General features: G+C 28.6%; 1 protein-coding gene across 1 annotated transcript; it reads left to right on the forward strand.

Annotated features, from left to right (window-relative positions):
- The first annotated feature begins 17,579 nt into the window (after positions 1–17,579).
- Positions 17,580–20,110, forward strand: LOC113547934 (DCN1-like protein 3). Its single transcript, XM_026948529.2, has 4 exons — positions 17,580–17,967; positions 18,081–18,254; positions 19,010–19,490; positions 19,552–20,110. Exons 2-4 carry the CDS (start codon positions 18,149–18,151, stop codon positions 19,895–19,897), a joined length of 933 nt encoding a protein of 310 aa, XP_026804330.1. The 5' UTR covers positions 17,580–17,967; positions 18,081–18,148; the 3' UTR covers positions 19,898–20,110.
- The last annotated feature ends 746 nt before the right edge of the window (positions 20,111–20,856 follow it).

The following is a 20,856-nucleotide window of genomic DNA, read 5'->3' on the forward strand; positions in this document are numbered from 1 at the left end:
ACTAACGATTACTATAAAGTATGACACGCGGTTAACAATTGTTATTGACATTTGGAATGTAACGACGCACGTGTGTGATATGCAGTCGTAATAATCGTTATGATTATTATTTTATTGGTCACACATAAGTACATTAGAAGAACGGTGTCGATGTACACTTGAAGCCGTTTGGATTGCCGTGACGCTACACAGTAGCTATCGCATCGTGACGGACCATACAGCGGCTATTGATTAACACGTGGACCACGACTAGGACCCAATAGTGATGACTACGTTAGCAACGACGTATTGATGGCAATGATGGTACGGGTTGAGTTTCTTGGAATAAAAATGTCAGCAGTATCGACTTAGCCGCTGTTTCCGGGTACGGTGGTGCCGGTGCAGGTGCATGACATCGACGGCGACCGGATACAGACAGCATTACTGACAGCCAATAGGACGATGGTTACACAGTATCAGGACCTATGCGTTGGCTGTCCGCAGACTACAGAGTCCTGTTCGCAGTAACTTACACGTGCATTCGCCGTCGTCGAAATCTATATACATCAGCTATTCGCCGTGCCCGTACGTTAAGGTCAAAACGCACATATAATTAAGCGTGCTCATGGAAATTTTCAGCCAAGGAGTAATATATATATATATATATATATAACCTTTAATATTAAACTAAAAATTTTACCCAATAATATTAATCATACAATAAATTAAATCAATACTAATCTGTCATGCACACTTATTGGCTGTATCAAAGTGGAGTTATGAAAATTATTATAAAATCTAGTCAAATCTCACATAAGTAGTTAGAATATAATTTAAGTATGATGAAAAATCGACTACAGTGTAGAAAAATGTTACAGAAAATGTAATTTAACAGATAATAAAAAATATATTATTTTACAAACCCGAAATATTTACTAAATGCTTATGTTAGCAATTTCAGTACAATTTTACAAACAACTAATTTAATTATTTTTAGATTAATGATTTTCTGTGAGTTTCAAAAAACATTTTCGCCGGCTCATAAAGCATAACAATGAAATACAATAGACCACATAGATAATTCATATACTAATTATAAAATATCAAAAATGTATATTCATGATATTTTTGTATAACCCATTAAAATTATAATCATAACAAAATTATTTTGTAGTTACAAATTTGTAAAAAGGATTTTTTTATATTCTTTAATATATAGTTCTTGTTAGCAATGATTATTCATAAATATTAATCTGTATATTAGCATATTATGAAATAAAAAAAATTTACTCACATTTTACTTTCATAACAGATATATAATAAATCATAAAACTAATAACTAATGTATTATAGTTGACCATGTTGTAGATAATTAATATGTATGATATAAATCAATAAATAAATTAATAACTTTAAGTTCGTTGAATAAGATAAAGTAATAATAACAAAAAATTATATTTAACAGTGGTATTTAAAAGATTAATCAATAAATACAAAAGAAAACTGCGTATCGAGGAGCAATTGAGTAAGCCAGTATTACAAATAAAAGTGATTTACGTAAATTTATTAAGGTATTAACAGTGCACTGGTGTCTATGTTCCAAATTTGTATTTTATGTACTAAACTTTATTTTACACACACCCACGGCACATTGATAATTTGGGTGTGCCTACATATTCTGTAAAAGTGTTGGTATATATTATATTATTATGCTGATATTAATACAATAATAAATACGTATTTATTTATATTTTAACTGTATTGAAATTTATAAAAATAACTTAAATTATACACAGATTATTTTGTTATAATTAAATGTAAAATTTTTAAATAATATTTTTTCATACGTTTATAAAAATTTGTTTCTACATATAATTTTGATATATAAATTTGAAATGTGAAAAAAGAGAAAAACTAAAACTTGGTTTCTATACCAGCAGCGTATCTAAAATTTACATTTAGTTCAATTAAAAACATTTTATTTAATTAAAAATATTATTAAATAGATACCTACAGTAATTATTTCAAAAATAATATTCATAGTCTCGTAGATAATTGATATTCAATTGTTTAAGAATATTGGACCGGCAAAATTAAAAACTATTAATATTACACACGAATATACGATTCATCAATAATAACCATGTTCAATATTTAGACAGTAACATTTTCTAACCTTTTAAACACTGGCTTACGACTATCAAACAAGCTGCGGGTAAATTCTAATAAGGTCACAACGACTCATTTAGAACTCGTCCGTCAATCGCTATTCAGCATATCCAGCATAACCATTTCACAGGTAAGTGTAGGTTATCACATCAATGATTGTTGTAAGAAGTATAGAAAAATGATCACTAATTTTAATAACTTAATATAAAACAATGTCATAATATGGACTAGTGTTGGTATCATATTAGATTAAATAATTTATTACTATAAAAGTATTCTTAATTCTTATTATTAATTAATATACATAATATGCAAAAGTATACTTGCTCGTAGATCTTATTCCAAAAGGCAGGAACCGACTTAGCCAGTAGTGAAAAATATATCACCAATTTAAATAGGAACCAATTTTAATTACCTTAATTAAAATACCATTTTTAAACGGATTGGAGGTACTAATTTAGCCAAAAGGGAATAAATTCAATTACAGAATTATAATTTGTGATTTCCGTTTAATCTTGTCTTCGATAAAATAAAAAATGAAAACATCATATCTATTACTTGGTCATTTCATTATTGCAAAGAGACCAACCACCCGACGTAATCTTATTAGCGATCATTATATATTATTAATTGTTTACACCTAAGTCAATTTAGTTAGCTTTAACAAAGTATTATTAATTATTATTAAACAACAATTATATGTTATTATATTGAAATAAGCCAATATTGTGTAATTAGTAAGTTGTATTATTGAACATTAAAAATTATTTCATGTGCAGAAAAAATTAATTATTCTTGATATCATAAATTTATCACACATTACACACATATAATACACATAACAACATACAGATCTCTTGAGTTTCGGCTCTTGACTATATTCTTGACATAATTTTCAACATTTGTAATTGAGATTTTTATAATAAAATTATAGGTAATGTATTTACAAGTCAAAACATGTTTACCAAGAATTTTATTAATAGGTATTTACTGTTTATTTTATATACGTTTATAGTTTTATACGAACTACATTATTCCTATTATAATAAAAAAATATACGTTACCTAATATATAATGTTATGAATTATTATAAGTTAACTAGTATTGTGGTTTTTTCTTTTTTAAAACTAATTTATGTGAATGTTACGATTTTGTTGAGTTGGCTGTTGTAAATATCGTTTTATAATTTTATCGTGATAATATCGAATCGTAGGAACACAACAACTGATATAGCACACATAAATATAGTATACACCAATTGCGCCAATAAAAGCGAGTTTAAAATAATTATTACGGTTTATAGATATTTATTTTACCTGACGGAATAACTCGTACGGCGACCAGTCTTTGGCAAGGCGTAATGTTTGATACTGTTTGAGGTAGGTTTATCAAACAAATTCTGTAACGGATTAAAAATAAGATAATTTAATAAGAATAACCGCGTATAAACTATAAGCTTAACTTATAGTCATAATGGTAAGTATAATTTATTAATTATATAATTACGTATTTATCTACTATTTAAGTATATATATATATACAAGGTTGTTCGTATATTAGTACGTTTATTTTAATTTTTTTCAGTGTTTGTAAAAAGAATGAATTTTAAGTGATTATATGTATAGAAAAAAAATATTAAGTATAAAGACAGGAATAAAACGATTATTTTTTTTCAATTTTTATTTTAGAAAATATTCTGCTCCAAAAGTTAGGAGTGTGAAATAAAAATGATGTTTTTATTCAAAAAAGTAAAAAGCTTATAAAAAGATGTTAATAAAATAATAAAAACATAATTTTTGTTGATAAAATATGTGTTTATCTTTAAAAGATATTACTCATGTAGATCTCAATTAACTTAATTTTCGATTAAAACGCGTATGTTAAAATATACATTGTACACATACTATATACGAGTAGTATGGCTGTTCAATTATATCAATTAATCGATTAGTTTTATTAAACTGTTTCAACAACCGAATACTGTACTGTTGATAAAAATCTTTGATTAATCGAAATTTTCAATTATTTCTGAATTGTTAACAATCAATTACATATTACGACAATCGAATAACGAATAACCCTACTGTTAGTACTATTTAGTATGTATAAGACGCAGAATACTAATTGCATGTCCATGTGAAATATCATAATTTGATGATGGTTATGATTCGTGTAAAAATTTAAATAAAAATTAAATTATAATAAATACTCTGGATAATAATATTCGTCCCTATAAGTTTGATACCAGTTATTGGGTTAAATCAACCTGATTTAATAAATTGTCTAAATGAACAAGGTCGGTGATTATAAGCTTAGCCACGATAAATAATTGACATAGTGAGCAGGAACGGAATACGATTACATTACCTAAGTCACTTCCGAACGTTTATTGGCGATGGACCGTGTACTAACGGGGATGGCGGCCAACATCAATCCAAATCAAATGGTAATCGCTAATACAAAAAAAATCAGAACGGTTTATCTGGATGATAGCTTAGTGAATACGAGACCGCAGACACATTGCAATTACACAAAAAGTGAAGACGTCTAGACGAGTATAATATGTATCTAAATTCGGTTTGCGTTTGCGGGAGGTGACGGAACAACAACCTGTGCTACACCAGCAATCGGAGATGTACGCACACGATAAACATATAATAAGGTAGTATCAGTGTATGTGGTGACTAATATATCACACCGATCGGCAACATCCGAAGTGTAAATTATGGTATTATTCGATAACGGCGTAAACAGCGTGTAATTATACAAAGCTGCAATATGTCACTGTCGACGATACAGTAGTTGACGAACTGACGACGTACGTAAAATTGTGGTTCTCAGTAGAAGACTTCGCATAGGACCACTGTAGCCATACGGGGTCGGGGGTACGAAAATGAGGAGGCACTACGGAGTATGGCGATAAATCGCCAAAGCACGTTCTCCGGCACCCCGTTGTGTGACAAGTTAATGATAAAAATACTGAAGCGTTTAATACCGAGTAGGTGCCATGAAGTGGTGACACACTCGGACGCACGTCATAATAATATAATATAAAAACGGGCCGGTATACGACGCGTATAGCGCTGACGAATGGCCGATCGCAATCGGGGACGCAGGTAATAGGGCGACCGATAAAGAAGCCGATCGAAATCGCAAATGGTATTAAGTAAAAAAAATAAAAATAAATCAAATATCGTGTGATATGGGATTACGGGTACTCACAACCAATGGTCAACATGTTTTTGAGTGTTGCAGTGACGACGTTTAGTTCCGGTGGCATGACGGTACTGAACGAGATCTGTGTATATTATATATATCCTAACTGTGGCAGTGATGACGATATATATTTATTTATTATAAATCAAAATATTGCAGTGGCATACGTTTACATCACTGACATCGTGTCACGGACTAAACGGGGCACATTAATTTGCATCGGCATCGACATGTGCTCGGAATGCTGTACAGCGGTTTTAAACCTTTTTATATTCGCGTACTACCTACCTACACAGTTTGAAAATTTGTACGTACCACCTGACCATTTTTGTTACTTAATAAATAAGTTATTAATAATGTATACGTTTATGTTACATGTATAGAATTTTATTTTATTAGGAATTGCAAAATGATGGGAATCGAGTATTTAATGTACAAAAAAAAATTAAATTAAATTAAATATGTACAATTATTATTATTAGTTATTAGTTTATTACGATTACAAACGACTTTCACACCACCAAATAAACCAAATAATATTTAATGTTAATAATGATTCATTCCAATTTTTTTTATAAAGGGAGATTTTCTTCGCGTACCATCTATGAGCTTTCCGCGTACCACAGGTTGAGAAGCGCTGCATTATACATATCAACTATCGGGCGCTTGTCTCGCCAAGCGTCAAGTGTCCGCGGTCGATTTCTACCAATTCATTGTAACCGTACAAAGTGACTGCGGTATACAACTTAAACAGTAGATAGAGCAAAGTGTTCGTTTACCGTATTATTATACCCATCTATTAGTGTCTGCTGTCTGAAAAATGCAAATCGCAATAAATTATAATTTCCTAAAATATGATTTACATGTGACACGATAGTTATTTTTTAAATACTTATTAAACATTAAACGATTAAAATTTTCAAACAAATCATTATTATATAATATTCTTATTCGAAAGACTTTCGACTAGAAATATCCGTTTATCTAGCGTTAAATCAGCTGCAGATAGTATGTTGAAATACTCCGATTAGACATTATATATATATATCATCATTATTGTGTTGCTTTATGAATATATATTAAATTTAATAAAATTATCTGTACAATCTGCCGGACAAGCCGAGTAATGTTATACACATAATGTATTATTATTATACAGTAGATTCTTATTATATCGAACATCAATATTTTTCGTTATCTTGAACTACGTTGAAATCCCCTTGAAACTACCATTACACTTAAAGGCATTAAGCGTTTTGCTCTCGATAACTCGAAATAAAATTTATATTCTTCGTTATTATTAATGATTTTTACGCGGGCAAAATATATCTGCAACTCATCTGACGACACAAGTAAAGTATCGGAGTTCAAAAACAAATCATTCACCTCGAAAATTTGCATAAAAACGAGTTTTTTTCAAAAAAGTAGTTTTTAGTGGACTTGAGTGTTAAATTTTTGGATATTCTTGATTTTATTGATATAAAAATAATGTCCCACAGTCCCTTATGCACGCTACAACGGTTTTAGTGGCAGAGTACGATTGCGCACGTTTTACCTTTTTAACCTTTAAGGTATACGATTGCGCACAATGCCAGAATAACAAAGGACATGAGTTTGACTATTCAAAGGCGTAAGATTGCGCGTGAAATTGGGTGCGGCGTTGCCAAATTTTTTACTAAACAAAAATTAAATTAAATCATAATTATTTTTAATATTTAAATACAGACAAATACATTTATTCAGAAACTAAGAATGATATAATATTAAAAAAGTGGCTTGGTGTGGTGCGATCGTACACTCAACTGTGGAAACGCTCTGAGAGTACTATCGGCTGGTGTTGCTAGCTGTCGGGTGGTCACCCATCCGGGATTTTAGTGACAAATCCTTGCCATACATACAAAAAAACGTATTTCAACCTACCGTTCCTCCCCTCTACAAATTAATAAAACTATCCAATGGCCTTTGTTGCCGCGGATTAATTAATAAAAAAAAAATATTAAAAAAATGTTATTAATGATAAATATACCTGGATGTCAGTGAATGCAGTAAAATTAGTCCATGCTTCCCAATTCTTCCCTTCTTTATCAAATGGATCTTCAATAATCGATACTATTGGAAATTCTTTATTGATTTCTTTGTAAAATTTTATTAAAGCTTCCGTTGAGATTATTTGTATTTTGTATTTACTGTCCTACTCATTTTTGAAATCCAAATTGTACTTTCCATTACTGCAATTATTATTAAAGTTATTGGAATTTATATAATAAATCATATTATATCTACGTAATTAAAGTTATTATATAAAAATTTAAACAAAATAAATTGCTTTACACGAAAAACTCAGAAACAGTAACGTCAATTCCAATTTTGATTTTTCCCATTTATCTAGCGTTTTTAATAGCTGTTTCAATTAAACGCAAACATCGTAAGCGCAAATCGAGGGTTGCTGGGTGGGGGCTTTGTCCTACTAGAATTACCATAGCCCCCCCCCACCAAAAACTAATTATTTAACTACATAATACATTGGAGAGAATAATTACTTTTCGTGCAATTGAACACGAATGATTCCATTAGTGCATCGATAAACATGTAATCAAGCTAACTACGGTTAGTTAGTAGGAAATTTGCAATACTGACGATAATCGATCGGTAAATTTCGGTAAAAATCATGGAATAGACCACACGTCCAATCGGCATCACAATGTTACATAACGATTACTATTTTATGACTCGTAGATTGTACAATATTCTTCCATGCATTTTGGCATTCGTTCCAAGTTTGGAGAATATATTTTTATGCTGAGTCAGTTTCAATGCACGATTTGAATTATATAATATAATTTATATTTAATATTTATCTAAACCGTGTGTCCGTGTTTAAATGTTATTTTGTTTAATTATAAAGTTCGTTATTTTCTGTGATGGTTTTTTAATATGAAAAGATCTACTATAGCTCAAAATCGATTTAGTAATTTGGGTATACTTAATATAGAAAAATATATTGTTGTTGACGTTGAAGATATTCTAAATTCTTTTAGTAAAACTGAGAAAAGAATAAAATTATTATAATTATCTAGGTGTAAAAATAATATATTATGTAAACTTGATGTTTAACGGTATAATAAATATATGTACTTATATGTTTATGTATTTTTTAATGGTTTTTTGATAATTTAAATGCATCAAAAAAGTATCCAGTATAGACCTGTTACAGCCCCCTCCCCCTAAATTTCAAACACTATTTGCGCCTATGGCAAACATTCTTTGCTATTAAGAATATTTGGTGCAAACCCGCCTTCATTACCAACTAATGTAACATCCAATCCATATTTACTATTTAACCTCGATAACATTTTTAAAATTGTGGTATCACTTTTGAATAATTATATCTAGTTGCTTATTTTTCTCAGTCTTCCCGGTGTATTCTTACAAGTAGTAATCTTCTATAATCTTCTCTAAAAACTACTAATTGTTGAACCTAGTTTGCTGCATCTTCTTTTAAATATCTCTTGCTGATTTTATAAGTCGTTAATTTTTAATAATTTATTTATATACTCATAAATAAAAAATAAAACAGTAATTCATTGTGTAAATATGATTTTCAATTTATTCATATTTTAATAACAAATCAAGGTATATATATATATATATATATAATATATATAATTGATATAAATAAAAAAAAATCAAACTTGCCGTAAGAGCAATCAATAATGTACTACATTTTGTTAAGAAAAACGGCGTGAATTTGCAAAAATGAAAATTTGAACAAGAATAACAAAAAAGGAAAAAAACATCGACAGGACGCCACGAAACTAGGCGGGGGGGAGTTACGAGATGGCGATTCATTGTAAAAAAGCTCGTACGCACAAAACGACGACCGCTAAACGGCAAGGCGAGGCCCGACAGCTTCGGCCGCGGGAGCGATGGTTGACAGCGAGCGGCTAGTGTGCAATGTCATGCGCGCATCAGACGACGGTACAGACGACGACTCTCGGACGAGCGACGGAGACCAAAACGGCACAGGACGAATGAAGAAGATTTGAGCCTGCGGAATCGGCGACCACCGGATGGATGCGACCCGGCCGGCTTTGGTTCGCCTCGCGACGAAAAAGACAGTTTATGTTTTTCCATCGCCACTGGCGTGTTCCGTAGTGGTCGGAATGATTTTTAATAATAATTTTTAACGTTATTTGTTATTTTTTAGAATTTAATAGGCAGTTCTGATGGATATAATAAAAAATTAAGATATCAAAAGTCAATACCCTGTAAAACATTCCCGGAAAAGTATTAGTACAACAAAAATTATGTATACAATTTAATAATAGTAATTAATAACAATAATTTTATAAATTTTTTATATTCTTATCTTAGAATCATTATCAAAAGCCAATTACTCAAAAGAACACTAACTTACATCAGTCTATTAGTACAAAAGAACCTAATTATTACCACAAAAACATATTCCTCATAAATATTGGAGGAGATGGCTGATCCAGAAAAAGTACTTAAAAAAAACCTGTTAGATACCGGCACGTCAATGAAAATGATGCGTCGACGCACGCTATTAGACACGCACCAGGTATACACGAACTGTAACGTGGCTGGTACAGCTAGGTGATCGACTGGTGACCACCAAAGCGACAAAATATATAGGTAACTACAAACACTCAGACATTGATTTTTAATTGAGTCAATCTACACATTAATGTAGTCAAATTGCCAATACATTGCGCCGGATAAGCAGAGCAATCGAGTAATGCGTCGTACGCAGACTTTATTAACTATAAATTCTACATAATTACATTAAAGTAATATTTTCAACAATGTAAAAATATTATTTAATATAAACCAAAATTCAACAGTAGTTCAACAGCATGGCGTACATGTTCAGAAAATCTTAATTTTCACTGGGAAGTAAGGAATGATATCACATTATTACGTATTGATAGTCACATCATTTAATTTGTATTTTAAGGCGGTAGAAATGCCTTTCCAATTTCAAAACTAGGTTTGCTGATTTGCATAAGATGTTTTCTTTTAAACTCAAAAAAAAAAAAATTTAAAAAAGTTAATTTTTATTATTGATGATAGGTTATACTGACACCCGTTGCTGGCCAATTTCTTGTATACATTTCTGACGTCATTTTTCCTAGGAAGAATCGTCGTATGAATTCCCAAACAGATTAAATATTCACTGACACGTCTTAAAATATATTTATAGTTATTAAGTTTCGAAAAACATAATTATAACTAGGATAGCACTGAAAATAATATGCATATTGCTAAATTTAATTTTGAAGAGTAAGAAAGGATGGTTTTACGAGTTTTTAGAAGTTTTCTGATTATTATATTTTACTCAAAGTAAACATAAATATTTTAATTTAATTTTTATTGTCGTGAAGGAGAAAACTATTTCAATTTCCAATAGTTGTTGTCCAAGTTGATACAATTGGCATATTGCTCTATTAAGCTTTGAGTAGAATATAGGCATATATATCAGCATAAATTTATCATTGACCGTTTCTCACTAACCCACACATTTGATTTAAATTGAATGTCACCTAGACATTCCATTTAAATATAATTAAAAGTATTATTATTATATATAATTTAAAGTTTAACTGATTATTAAAAAATGAGTTGTGAGGGTTTAAAATTTGATTATTATAAATAAAAATAGGTTGTTAATTAAACCATGTGATAGTTATGTGTCTCAAAAATTGTTTTGTTATTCAAAAACGGACATTAAATTTTGATCTAACAAACGAGAACGTGTTTATAGTACAACTAAAGGTACTAAACGGTGAAGATCCGGTTAACCGTTAATATTTTTAGAATATAATATAATATTTGTATTTTAGAAAAAATAATAATAAAAAACATAGTCGAATAAAAAATTAAAAACAAGTATACATTATTGTAGGTAGTTACGCATCATCACCTTCATCTGAAAACATTCGTTTTCGAACACATTGTCATTAGTTATACCACTCATAAAAGCATTTCACGTTTGTTGATTAATTTTTGTTTATACATTTTTTACATAACTATAAATTGTATACATATACATATATATATATTAACTTATATAATATAATATATGGCCCACAGCCCACAAATGTTGTTTTATTACTAAAATGTATGCTGTAAGGGCTATAAGCAGTATCAAGTGTGGATATAAAGGGGGCAACTGCCCCCTCGTTCACAAAAAGAAAGTATCAGATATACCAACAAAGTTTTTTTTTGAAATAGATGATAACCTTTTTTAGTTGATAGCTAATAAATTGCCCCCCTCCCCCCGTTTAGGACCACTGTATCCGCCCTTGAACAGTATAAGGATACTTGTTAAACGTATTTTATTATTTATTGTATATTATATTATTTATATTACTGCTACACAGACACAATACACAATAACACAAATATCACTTATACAATTTGTTCTACATTGTAATAATATTTATAACTTTATAAGAGTAAACGCAAACACCGTACCTCCTACGTACAAACACAAATTCACATACGATTTACCTACATAATTAGTTTATTTAGTCTAGTACCATACTACCATCAGACATCAGTATTTGCCTGCTAATCCCGAACACTACAATGCCAGATTGAGCTACGTAGGTACTAGGTAAACGTTTCACACATTACACACACGGCCGGCGCGTGTCGTGTTACGAAGTTGGTTACCGGCACAAGTCATAATATTTTACTTACCTACTATATTACATACTTATCTACGTAACCAATGCGTAGTTTCGTAGTGATTGTTATTCCCACAAATGTGTTATTAAAAGAGACGCAGCTGTTCCGGTATTTGATAAAAGAAAAACACGTTCGTCTTTTGATATGGTTAATTAATTTATTATCCCATTACGTTTTTCTTTTTTTTCTTTCACTGGTTTAGACCAACAAAATATGTCTGGATAGATTCTTATTCATAGTCATCAGTTTGTGTTGCTTGTATAGAGTGTCCCATAAAGTGCGCAACTTTAAAAAAATTAATAACACAGTTATGTATCAATCAAAATGTATTTATTTTTATATATTTACATTCAATATTTAAATTAAATCGGAGTAATAGTAGATACTAGAAACGATAAAAACAGGGCTACAAACAAAATATTTAAAAAATGGCGGCAGATTCAAAAGTTGCGGCAAGCAAATTCGTTGCAAAAGTTCTTATTCAATGAACTTCATATATTATATATAGTATACTTTTAATAGAACCGTATATTATTGATATCTACACGTTTTTGAGTTTTCTAGTATATTTTACACCAGTGGTTTCAAATATACGGCCACGGACTACATAAAAATACATTTTGAACAAAAATATACGAAAAATTGTAAAATTTTTTTTTACGCATCATAAATATATAGAATATTATCTGACGTCCATAATGTATTATTTTTACATTAATCGTTCAGAAATCCATTATACTCGATAAAGAAACAGTTATCCAAAACCAAAGAAACACTTTTCCAACACTTTATCTTAGTTCAGTAGTTCTTGTGTATGTGAACAATTATTTTTTCTCATGAAATTAAACAAATCGAAAAGTCGAAATCAAATTTCAATCTGTTTTACATTAGGCATCAAGAAATTCTTGTGCAAATATAAACAGCTTGATACAAAATAAAAGCTGTTAAGTTTCAAGAGCAACTTAAAAATAAAAATAAGCAAATAATCAAGATATTTTTAGATTTTAATTCTAATTTTTTTTTTTTAGTTAATGTTCATCATATTTTTTCAATGATAATTTTGTAGTAATAATAAGTGAAAAAAACAAATACTTTGTTTATATTTTTATAAATAATTTTGGTAATTGTAATTATAATAAAATTAATTTCATAATATATTAGATAAGTCATTTAGAATATTTTAGATAAATGGATCTTGTATGTATCTTTGCCTTCATTTTGTCTTCGGTTTTTAGTATATAAGTAAAAGGGTTCTATCGATTCCGCCAGACCTTTTTATACTAGAGAACAAGGCATATCGATTCCGTCAGTATCGACTCATTCAGTATAGGTAGTCTAAAAACAACATATCGATTCCGCCAGGGAAAAAATAATCTTCCCGAACAAAAATTATCGTTTTATAGATTATAATTTATCGTTATAATAGTATTATTATAACCTAACTTGCTCGCTAATTGATGATAATCTAACGTGTAGAAGCGTAGTTGTCCTACACTATTATTGTTAGTCTTCTTATCATTATACTTCACAATAATGAATTTCAAAATTTTACGTGGTGATGAACGAAAAAATAACTTAGTTATTTATCAAAATGAAAACATTTTTAAAACAAACTTTGTGAAATATTTATGTGCCTATGAGTCAAAATGTATTAATAAAAAGTGTATAGCAAAAGTTATGTTAGTTTTGTATCATTACATCATAAGAGTAATAATATTTCACAACTTTTAACTATATGTATATACAATAATACAATGATACAATATACATGATAAAATTGTTATCGAATTTATTTTGTATATATATTATATTGTATTTATTAAATTGATTATTAATTATAAATTGGTAGGTGGCGGAATCGATAGGCCCGTAAGTAAAAAAGAGGACATTTAAAGTTTGGCCCACGGACTTTTTTTGAAAAAATATATGGCCCGTCGATAATTTGAGTTAAAGAACATTGTTTTACACAGACTATGTGTCGAAATTGTATTGCGATCATGACCTATCACTGTATTGTCTAATATTATTTGTATTCGTATAGTTTTCATCCCATAACATTATATTATATAGGTACATAATTACTGGATGAAAATAAACAAACAAATGTATCTCAAATCGTTGCATTAAAGTTGAGTCAAACAAATTCATCTGTTCAATACTAAACACATTTACTTTAATTTATATTTATGAAATGTAAGTAAAAAAATATAATAATTCATTCACAAAGGTATGTAATATTAACCCTTTCAGACCCAAGTTCACTTCTACCACAATAAATTTTTTTTTTGCATATTTCTTTTACTATGGACTCTAAGAAAAATAAAACGTTAAAATTTTTTTTTTTTTTTAATTTTTGACGGACTTAGGAGTATGTCCCCTATAAGTGACATTGGTTCACTATGGTAACAAAAAATATTAAAATCTAAATAATTATCAATAAGTATAATACGCTATAAAATATAATAAAAAAAATATATTTATACTTATAAAAACAACTCAATAGAAAAAAAATAAAAAAAATCTTTGTGTGTATTACCTGTGATAAAAAAAAATAACAATCTATATATTACCCATAAATATATAAAAAAAAAAACTTTTGTTAACATTTTACTGATGAAAATTATAAAAACAATTACTTGTACTATCAAGACATAAGTGGATATTACATTTTATGCAAAATATGTGCGTTTTTCTTTTACAACCAGGATTTTTGCATCTCGAAGTGTGACTTTTTGTATCAAACTCAGGAAAATTATCAAATTTATCTTTTTGCACATCATCTGTTGGCTGACTAGAATCGACTTTTCGTACTTTGGGTATCGTTGAAACTTCATTACTATCTCCTGTATCTGCACGAGGTCTTCCTCTACGTTTTATTGGTACATTTTGGCCTACTTTTGTGAGATTTTCCGTAAATGCCATTCGAAAATGTAGCAGATCTTTTATTTTATTTTTATTTATGTTATAATGGTCTTTTTTATATTGTATCAAACAGTTAACAACTATTAGATCGAAAGCATGTATAATCATCCGTAGTGTCCATTTTTTTGAACGTATAAATGTTCGATAATGACTGATGAGTTGATCTACCTTATCGACACCACTCATTGATGTGTTGTATGCTGTTATTATTTCTGGCCTTTCAATATTGACGTACATTTTTAATTTTTATCCCAACGTCTTGCAGTCTCCAACTGTCCGGACCCTATATAATTGGAAACTAAGGTAACAGACCTTAAATCATACCATTTCACCATACATAAATTACAATTCTCCATATCAGTTGAAATTTCAAAGGCTGTACCTCTTCCTATTTTGGCTAATTGTTTATCGGTTAATAAGGGTGGATTTGCGAATCTATTAGTACGAATAGTACCAACAGAGTATATTTGGTTAGCTTGCAACTGTTCAAATAAATTAAACGTTGAAAAAAAATTATAAAAAAAAAGGAAATGCCTATTTTTTTCAAGGTGTTTTGTTAAATGCAAATAAAATGTAATAAAATACAAAATACGGTGGCGTAATACCAATAATATTGTTATACGAGTGTATGGTAGTACAGGCATACGGTAGTACGAAAAAATAACGAAATGACGATTATGAAATACGAACGTTGTATCCCAATGTCCATTTTAAGAGACACGTTAAAAGCATACGATAAACCGGGTTTTAATAAACGGAATAAAGTGAGGTTTGAACCAAAACAATTCAATGGTTGTTATAAATAGAAAAAAAAAATAAAACAAGTCATTATCATTATTGGTTATTAATCTAGTAATATTTATATATACCGATTACATGGAATCCATTACGACAAAATAATATCAGATAATAATGTGAATATTTATAGAAATACGTATAACACGTCATTTATAAAATTATTTTCGGATTCTATGGTATTTTTCCTACAAACTCATTATACAATTGACTAAAATGCATCATTATAGTAATTGTAATAAATAATATTTTACCATGTCTCTTAAAGAGGACATGAGGTCTGAAAGGGTTAAAGTAATAAAGGAATTGTAATTTTTGTACATCATTGTTAATATAGTTGTTGAAGGTCTGTGATTAAAAATTTTCTTACATAAGGAACATAAATAATATTTTACATTATTTTTAAAACATTTTTAACTATTCAAAAGTTTGCACTATATAGCTATTAGCTAATAGCTATATTATGTTATGTTATATGATACGAAAATATTTATATTTTATTATAACCTCATTGATTGCTGAAAAAACCTTAGTCCATGTAAAAAAAATATTTGCCCCACTCTGGCCCTTGGAAAAAAATTCTTTTGTTGTGCTTGCCTCTTACCAACGATGACATTTCTTTACAGATTTCGTTATTTATCAAATCATTCAAATCTGTATTTTTCAACTAATTTGAGAGTGCATAATGTATATAATACATCGTATTGGTACGTGCACGTGCACGTGCACGATATCGACAACACACGGAGTGCAAGTTAATGTTACCTATTATGTTCGTTTTAAGATAATTATTATTGTTTTCGTCAGTTTTACAGGTATTTATTGTGTCGCGCATATAATAAATTTATGTAAATATTGTAAGTACTATATAAGTTTTTATATATTGCAAATACGACAACAATTAGTCTTTATTTGAAAATACTTTTTGGCAAACAAATATCGAAATATTACATTTATATACACAATAATACAAGATAACAGAAGTTTTTGTATCCACAGCCCCACAAGACAATCTTTATAAGTAGTAGGTATAAAAAATCTTCAGTATTTAAAAATATGGTCATTGAGTAGGTATATTTAAAAATTCCAAAAACAGATAATAAAAGGGACGAGCATGATCAATGAATCGACTGAATTGTCCCGTATAATAATGATTTATCCACATTTGATTAATTCACAAAAAATATTTTGACCGTAAAAACTTGAAACTATATTATTTTTCAACTACTATTTAAATCTTAAATTATCATTTTCTATGTTCATTATACTTATACAATAGAATTTTAAAAATATGTTGATTAACTTATTGCTATCAAGTTTATAGGCATTTGAAAACTGATATAAGCTTGAAAATGTAATATTATTTCTCATAAGTTGTTTTTACTGCCAGTAATACCTAAATACTAAAAAACATATTACGCACAATTTTTTTATGCCTATAATTTTTATTGTGACAACATTTGATATTACCTAGGTAATAAAGAAAGATTTTAATTATTATGTTATAATTTAAAAAATATTATTCATAGGGAATTGAAAATTTTTGCCGTAAAATATTATAATATTGTATAATAAATAATAATAAATATACCTACTATTCACAGTAAAATTTTAAAATTAGGTAATAAAAAAATCATATCATTCATATATTTTGTTATCATGGTAATTGATAACAATGATAAACCGTATAATGACGTCATAGACAGTGAACATTTTCCCTGCTATGATTCATTTGTGGATTGATAGCGAAGATAACAAAACCCGACAACCCAACTCCCAAGTCGTATGAAACATAGTCAACATTACTGTTTAATCACCAATGAGTATTACGAGTTACGACAATTATCCAAGATCAACATCACTAATTAACTTATGCAATAATTTTCTTGATACAAAATCTTAATAATTGTTATTTATTGTTTAAAAAAGATAAATAAATTATGTAAATTGTTATGTATATAATTGCCAACATTAAATTGATCAAGTATTTTTTTTGAACAAATTATTTTTGACACGCTATTATAATCTATTATACTCGAAAATGTGCGTTCCTTTTCAAAAAACCGTGTGCTACCACTTTGTTACACTCACATAGCATCAATCAATTTTTAAATTACAATACACGTTTCACATAGATTTTAGCACTTAACAATCACAGGAATCCTGAAAAAGGTAAAACAGATTTTCTACTCTAATTTCATTCTATTTCTGTTTGTTGAACCTTTATATTGTCTCTTGACATTCCATGTATTTTTACTATTTGTTTAATGTTAATATTATTTCAGATTTCGACTATCGCCTTGAAACAACACATGCATTCTACAAGGCCAATTAATTGTGGTGCTGTTGATCAATGGGAAACTGTTTTTCATGTTTGCGCTCTAAGAGTAACACTAGGCCGGTGGGACATTCCAGTGACAACGAAAATTTAGACAATGTACCAGACAAACGAGTTGATGGTAAATTAACAATTAAATAACTTATTTGTGATTAGAAAATAATATTGTATACAAATCTACTAATTTAAATATTGCTTTATTGATTTAATTTAACTATTAATCTTAAGAATTAAAAACCATTACAATATTTTTTAGTTTTTAAAACATTAAATTTGTGATTTAACATAACATTTGTATGTATTTATGGTGTACAATATAATATAGTACCTACTTAAATGTAGAAGCAAAGAGTAGAAAACAGTTTATGCTGCTCAAGGTATATACATTAGTGTATTTAAAATCTAGTATTATTGTGATTTGGCCTACTTCTTAAATGGGTTGGTCTGAAAAACGAATAAACTATTGGAAGTGATCTGTATAATACTATCATTAAAATACAAATTGAAATTATGCCACTTGAGGAAGAAGAAAAGAATGGACAGAATTGAGAATAACACATAAATAGCTGGAATAACTAAATGTCAGGTGGTGAGAAAACTTTATGAACAAGGGTGACTGCCCTATATAGTTGAGGCAAAACAAAAGAAACAGAAAAATAGTACTTAAATAATCATCTAAAATATAAAGCTTATAATTTAAAAATCTGAATATGAGTAATATCTTAATTTAAGTAAACAAAATCATGTACTTGTAAAAACAGTTTAGGTCATGTTTTAGTGGAGACGCATAAACTAAAAGTATTTTAATCTATCTGGTTACATCTTTAAAAACATTAGTTAGTTCATAAAAACTATTTTTCTTTTTTTGTTATACAGGTCTGGATTCAAATGATTTAAATCCTCCAGTTATGGCCATGAGTAATGGATCTCATAATGCTCCTGTTATAGGATCAGTAGGTAGTGATAATTGTGGTAGCTTGCGTTCCTCGTTTACCTGTAATCGTTTGGCATCTACATTAAACAAGACCAATATAAAGTTGAATAACTTTGCCACAAAAAGTTTCCAAACCAGGGTTCAAAAGTTATTCGACGTTTACAAAGATGCTGTTGAAGACTTAATATTAATTGACGGAATTGAAAGACTGTGTAGTGATTTACAGATGTCACCTGAAGAATTCCGCATCCTTATATTAGCGTGGAAATGTGATGCTCATCAGATGTGTCGATTTACACGTGCAGAATTTCTTAATGGTTGTCATGCACTTCAAGTAGATTCTGTGTCATTGATGAAAAATAAATTGTCAGATGTAGCAAATGATCTCAATTATAATACTGAGGAATTTAAAAGCTTATACAGGTAAATTTGTTGTTGCTTTATTTTAATACTAATAGATTTTGTATAAATATTTTATTTACAGGTTTACATTTAAATTTGGTTTGGACAATGCTGTAGGACAGCGTATTCTTCCAGTTGACACAGCCATTGTATTATGGAAATTGATTTTTAATATTCGCGAACCAGAAATATTACAACGTTGGTTGAATTTTTTGGAAAACCAAGATAATATAAGAGGTATTCCTAAAGATACATGGAACATGTTTTTAAATTTTGCTGAATCTGTATCCAATGGAGATCTTTCTAATTATGACGACACAGAGGCTTGGCCAAGCGTTTTTGATGATTTTGTAGAATATGAAAATGATCAAGCCAATCAGAACATTAGCGAAAAAGGAATTGGAAAAAAACATGGCAATGTACTTTAAAGTAACTTAAAAGACTATCACACATTTTTTTTGTTGAGTTTTTAGACTTAAAAATAATGTTTGACAAATACATTGTTTTGTAATAATAACTTAAAAATCATCAGTGCATTACAAGCCCGTCCAATATTAATATAAACCTTTGTGGTCTTATAATGGCAATATTACTTTATAAAAAAATTTTGAACTTTATATATATTAAGTTGGATTAGTTAAATTTCTTATATATTTTTTTTTATTATTATTATTTACTTATAGATCAAAATAAATAATTCATATTTTTATAACAGTGTCTTCTGTTTATAATAATTTACTTAAATGTTTGCATATAAACTTTCATATAAATATTTTTTCAAATAATTTCTATTGTGTTCAAAAAATATAAACTCATCTCGGTCCTACAAACTGCAACAAAATTGGTTCCTCTAAGTAATCCAATCACTATTATTTTTCCATTTAAGTATTTGGGATCGAGAAAGTTTAACATCTGGTTTTTAGTTCTCAAATATGAGGGCTGAAAATAATCGTTTTGTAAAAGACTGACTGAAGTTGTTAGTCAACAAAAACCTGTGATATTATTCACGCTTGATCAATGATAAGCGTTTAATTCTTGTTAATAACATTATGTGCGATTTTTTTTTTTTCTTTGCTGTAGTTAAGAATTTTTAAATACTTTACTAAAAAATAAGACAAATTTTAGTGTAAAATATAAATATATGTATAATATATTATAATAATAACGCTACATCAAAAACAAAATAATATGTATTCTTGAATAGTATACATTGATTAATTTAATTTTAATAATGTATAGATAATTTATTTAAAGTTTGTTTGGGGTCTTGTTAATTTTATAAAAAAATAATATTTCTATGATATAAATAGTTTATTTATTTCTATATTTAGTAAATTATTGTAACACGATTCTCCTATCATATATCATATATATTTCTTGACTATAT

This window comes from Rhopalosiphum maidis, chromosome 1 (genome assembly GCF_003676215.2).
Source record: "Rhopalosiphum maidis isolate BTI-1 chromosome 1, ASM367621v3, whole genome shotgun sequence".
NCBI lineage: Eukaryota > Metazoa > Arthropoda > Insecta > Hemiptera > Aphididae > Rhopalosiphum > Rhopalosiphum maidis.

Excerpts from the sequence above, each read along its gene's own strand:
- LOC113547934 (XM_026948529.2), top strand. The coding sequence starts at position 18,149 with ATGGGAAACTGTTTTTCATGTTTGCGCTCTAAGAGTAACACTAGGCCG. Across the intron at positions 18,255-19,009 it reads ACCAGACAAACGAGTTGATG|GTCTGGATTCAAATGATTTA; the intron begins GTAAATTAACAA and ends TTTGTTATACAG. Across the intron at positions 19,491-19,551 it reads GAATTTAAAAGCTTATACAG|GTTTACATTTAAATTTGGTT; the intron begins GTAAATTTGTTG and ends TTTTATTTACAG.